This window comes from Grammomys surdaster, unplaced genomic scaffold (genome assembly GCF_004785775.1).
Source record: "Grammomys surdaster isolate TR1022 unplaced genomic scaffold, NIH_TR_1.0 172, whole genome shotgun sequence".
Lineage (NCBI taxonomy): Eukaryota > Metazoa > Chordata > Mammalia > Rodentia > Muridae > Grammomys > Grammomys surdaster.
The window spans coordinates 1,999,255-2,004,116 of record NW_021604620.1 but is presented as its reverse complement, the minus strand read 5'-3'; the positions used below and the strand labels follow the sequence as shown (position 1 = coordinate 2,004,116).

Genomic DNA, 4,862 nt, shown 5'->3' with positions numbered 1-4,862 from the left:
GTGTGTGTGTGTGTTGCTGAAGATGGAACCCAGGCTTTATCTATGCTAAATGCTCTATCACGTAACTACATCTCTGGCTTTCTCTTTATATTTTATTTTGAGACACTGCTCCTAAGTTGCTTTGAACTCACAATCCTCCTGCCTCAGCCTCCCAGGTAGCTAGGATTTCAGACCTGTGTCAGCAGCTCTTTAGACAGTTTTACATTTTTAGTACACTTGAGAAAGCCCACTGAAAAATCACCAACGTGTTCCTTTTCTTCCTCTAATATTATCAATATTTTCTGAGCTTTAAAAAATCAACTGTAAAATACAGTTGCTCCATTTGCTTATTGCTTTGGGGGTGCACACATGGTAAGGTGTGTATGTAGAGATCAGCTCATGGGAGTCAATTCTCTCTGTCCACCACGGGGGCCTCAGATATGGAAACCATGGCATCGGGTTTGGTGGCGAGCAAGCTCATTTCCTGAGCCATCTCACTGGCTCCCTGGCTGGGCTTTGACTGGAGTAAAAGAAATATTGCTGAGTAGGGGAGGGGTGTCCATTAGTACTTTGTCACTCTGTGCACGCCCCTCATGCATGACATCGGTGTGATAGCCTGCCTTTCAGCCTCCTGTGCTGGCTTGGGAGGACTTGATCATGCCCTTGTGTGTGTTTTACTTTCCTAATGAAACAGTTTCTAAAACCGACCCGCAGTCTTGTTGGAAGGGATCCCGAGACACTTTCCTCCGCTGACTAATCCATTATACAAATATTTATTGAGTCCAGACACCATGGTAAGTGTGGAAATTAAATGAAACAGACAAAACCCTACCCTTATGGGACCAATGTCCTAGCAGGCAAGAGAGAACAAGCAAGCATGTGATATATGGTGTAATTCTGAGAGATGTTAAGGAAGGAGACAAAGCAGAGAAGTCAGAGAGGATTGGGTCAGTGGGTGAGGCAGAGCCGAAGGATGAGGAAGATAAGTCAGACACAATGAGCCCGGAGGCAGAACTGAGTTTAGTGTTTTCGGGGAGGCGAGGATGTGAGGGGTGAGGGCTGAGGTCAGACTCAGGAGTGAGTGGAGGTGGTACTGGGGGCGGGGAGGCTCTGTCCAGTGGGATCCATGAAGTGATGGGGAATCTGGAGCAGATGCCGTAGCCCAGAGCGGAAGAAAGACACAGCAAATCCTTTTCACATTTAATAACAAATATCCATAGAATCTAGAGCCCAGGGGAAATCAGTGAGGCCGCAGCTCTCTCTTTGCCTGGTTTCTGCTGTGTTTACCTCCAGGATGAGCAATAGTTTAAAAGTGCCAGGGAAACATATTGAATGTACCTAGGAATGAAGTTGAGAAATTAAGAATCTTTCCTTTGGCACATGAGGCGTCTGGTCTTGTCAATTTGATGAGATTTAAAACCACGTAGAAGAGACAGCTCTGGTATGTCTCTGATGATGTTTTTAGAAAGACTTAACGGAGCTGAGAAAATTTATCCTAACTGTGGGTGGCACCATCCTACAGACCAGGGCCCTGAATGAATTAAAAGGAGAAAACTGAACAGCGGCCCTTGTCTCTCTGCTTCCTGATTAGATGCCTTGTGATCAGTCACCTTCTGCTGCCTGCTACCATGGCTACTCCACCCAAGGGGCTAAGTCCTTGAACTGGGAGAAGAGAAACCAGTATGCTGAGTCCTTCTGTGGAGCTCACCAGTGTGTTTGGTACAACCAGCACCAGTCCTTGAATTCAGACACTGTCAGCTCTCTGTTAGAGCCTACTGATGTGTCCGGAGAGGCATAAGGGGAAATATCCAAAACCACAACTCATCTCTATTCTGGGGACAGATTATTGACTTTGTTGATCTTAAGGACATGAGAACCACCCCTACTTCCCAGTGTCTGTATGTCTGTCACCCTTTTAGGCAACTGTACTTCCTACAGGTTCCTTATTAATAAGATGAACGACATAGCTGAAATGCATGGGTTTTAGATTTCTAGGAGTCCTGAAAACTTAGTGCCCAGATGCCTGGCAATTCAAAAAAAACCACTAATTTAGATTGGTTATTCATTCCTTGGATACCATTAGGTTTGTGTTCAATTCTGAGTCCTTCTTCTACCCTATCTCCACTCCCACACACATTTGCACACAGGGCGTAATCTCCTCCCACACCACCCCATGCTTGGTGGTGTGCTAAAAACACAGACCTATGGATATTCTTGAATGATTTATGGTATGTTAGTTACTAGTCCCCTCTCTGTGACCAAAGCAACTTCAGGGAGGAAGGATTTAGGTTGGCTTGTTGTTTGGTTTAGAGGGATACAGTCTACCGTGTTAGAAAGAGAGGATGGTGGGAGCACTGGGAATTAGAGAGGCGGATGCTGGTTATTCAGCTTGGGATCCCAGCCCACGGATGGTGCCTCATGTTCAGGTGGCTCCTCTGTCTTCAGTTATTCTGGAAATACACACCCAGAGGTGTGTCTCCCAGCTGACTCTAAATCCAGTCAAGTTACCAAGTTACCATCACAAATGGGAATTGGGTCCCTAATATCGGTGGCAGTCTCAGAGAGAAAATTGTCAGACCAAATGGAGTAGGAACCCAAGGAGGTGACAGTGCATTGTGATATCTACTTGGGATCCTTATTTTACACCGAATTCTAACTTGTGCTCAGGTTAAAGATTGCTCTGACCGTGTTTCCCTGAGGTCACCAGGAAGACTAAGAATGCCTTTTCTACCACTGAAGAGACACTGAGGATCCCAGTGGATGAAGGTGGGCTGGGGTGAGCTTGCTGAACATGGCATAGATTGGAAAACGTTGCTTTCAATATATGTCCCTTTGTACCACCCTGTCCTGGAGGCCTTGGTCAGGAGGTCTGAGAAGCTACACTGTGGGTGGTGGTTCTTAGATAATCTCTGTGGACTAGATCCCTTTACCGATGTCCACAGAGAATGAATGGGTTCTGTGCTGGATGGTAGGGGCCCTCCCAGCATGCCCTCTGACTGACTGCAGTGTAACGGGGCTGAAGACAAGCTGTCACGGGCTGTTGTGTAACTGTTTTTTTCTAGATTAAACATTTCCTCCTCAAGGGGTCAGGGAGGTTCACCAGGTTTATGAAACTCACAGGAAACAAGTTCCCCACCCCCAATTATAAAACTAGTAAACGGAGAGGAGACTCCTGCAGGCTGTCCAGGGAGCTCTGAAGATGCAGCTTTCATGAGTTGCCACCCATATTGGGCTGTGCTGCTTTACCTGTGCTGTTTTAGGTAACATTGATAAAACCACCAAGCTAGGTATGGATGGAATCATTTTTCTGGTCCATTAGCGTCCTCTTTGCTTGGGGGACAGAACAGGTATAGATTCGCCAGGACAAGTGACACCACCTAAGCTTGGTGCTGTATCAGCGGAAGTCTAAGTATGGTCTGTGGCCAGCAGCACAAGAACCACCTGGGAGTCGACTTGGACCTCCTCGTTTGGCTGAGTCTGGATGTGCACTTCACCCTGATCCCCTGGTGACCCTCTACTCTCTACAGTCTGAGGGTGCAGGGTAATAGACTCCTACTCATCTGGGTGCATCAGCCTTCAAGTCTGGGACTCACTAGCTAGGGCACAGGGTCATCTATTTCCACCTTTCAGGGCTCATCCCTGGTCTGTAGAAGACAGTGGGGCAACCATTGTCTTGTAACTTATTAAAGGCTGAGAGAACCCTAGAGAAATCTTGGGGTGGGAGGGCTATAAGACGAGACCAGCCTCAGTGTAGCTGAGGGTGAGCCCAAGGGAACTCCCACAAGCCACCATACATTTAATGGGGAAGCCAGCTCTGTGCCCTGCACTCATGTCCCAAACCATTTCTGGAACCATCTATTCAAGGCTTTACCTGTGGATATCATGTACCAGGCTCCCCTCTTTGTCTGGTCTGGGGACCCCCACTGGACACAATGAATGAGGGGCAGAAGGAAATCTCTTTAATAGCATAGCAACATTAGGTCTGGGAGTCACCGGAGGGAAACACTGCCTTCCAACCACACAGCTGGGCTGAGGTGTGGCTGCATTGTGCACGCTGAACAGACAGATTTCACAATGGGGACTTAATAAATAGATAACTCAAAATGTCAGGCATTAGAGGAAAGGGGTCGTGGTGGTTGTTTCCTCATTCCGCCTCCTCCAAGCAGCGCCGAGACGCTGGCCCACTACGATGGGTATTCATAGTCCTCAGCACTGCGCCGGCCGAAATCCATCCAGCCCATGTAGTCCCGGTCGCTTATCCTGTGGCTGGGGTCCAGGCTCTGCAGGTTCTTAAGAACAGACATGCGGCCAGAAGGAGCTGTGGGTAGAAGAGAGGGAGAGGAGAGCCTCAGAGCTGAGAATATGACTAGTTTAAGTCAGGACTAAAGCAGTGGGGAAAGCCGGGGCGTGTGTGCATGTGCATGCGTGCGTGTACGTGCATGAAAACATATACTATGCATATGAACATCTGTGTGTCCCTTTTCCATCTTACTGAGGCAGAGCTCTCCAGTGTACCTAGAGCTCACTGGCTGGGCTACTTCCGCTGGCCAGCAAGCTTCAGGGATCCTCTTATCTGCCTCCCCAGGTCTGGAGTTGTAGGAAGAGACCACACCCAGGTTTTCATGTGGTTTCTTGGGGCTCTTACTCGGGTCTTTGTGATGAGATGAAAGGTGGAGACAGGAGAATCCCCTAGAAGCTCACGGGTCAAGTAGCCTGGAGTACAAAGTATATCAACAAATAACAAGAAGGCCCCGGCCTAAAACCAGAGGGAAGGTAAAGAGCAACCAACACCCAGGGTTGACCTCTGACCTCTACAGTGCACCGTGCCAAGTACATACACACACACACACACACACACACACACACACACACACACACACACA

The 4,862-nt window shown here is 48.1% G+C and overlaps 1 protein-coding gene across 2 annotated transcripts in view; it reads right to left on the bottom strand.

Moving 5' to 3' along the window:
* Window positions 1-3,916: 3,916 nt before the first annotated feature.
* Window positions 3,917-4,862, bottom strand: part of Cck (cholecystokinin) — a 6,677-nt gene continuing 5,731 nt past the window's right edge. For both annotated transcript variants that reach the window (XM_028767436.1, XM_028767437.1), the window contains one exon: window positions 3,917-4,297. In XM_028767436.1, the coding sequence (XP_028623269.1) occupies window positions 4,164-4,297 (134 nt within the window). In that variant the 3' untranslated portion in view covers window positions 3,917-4,163. The remainder of the gene's footprint in view (window positions 4,298-4,862) is intronic.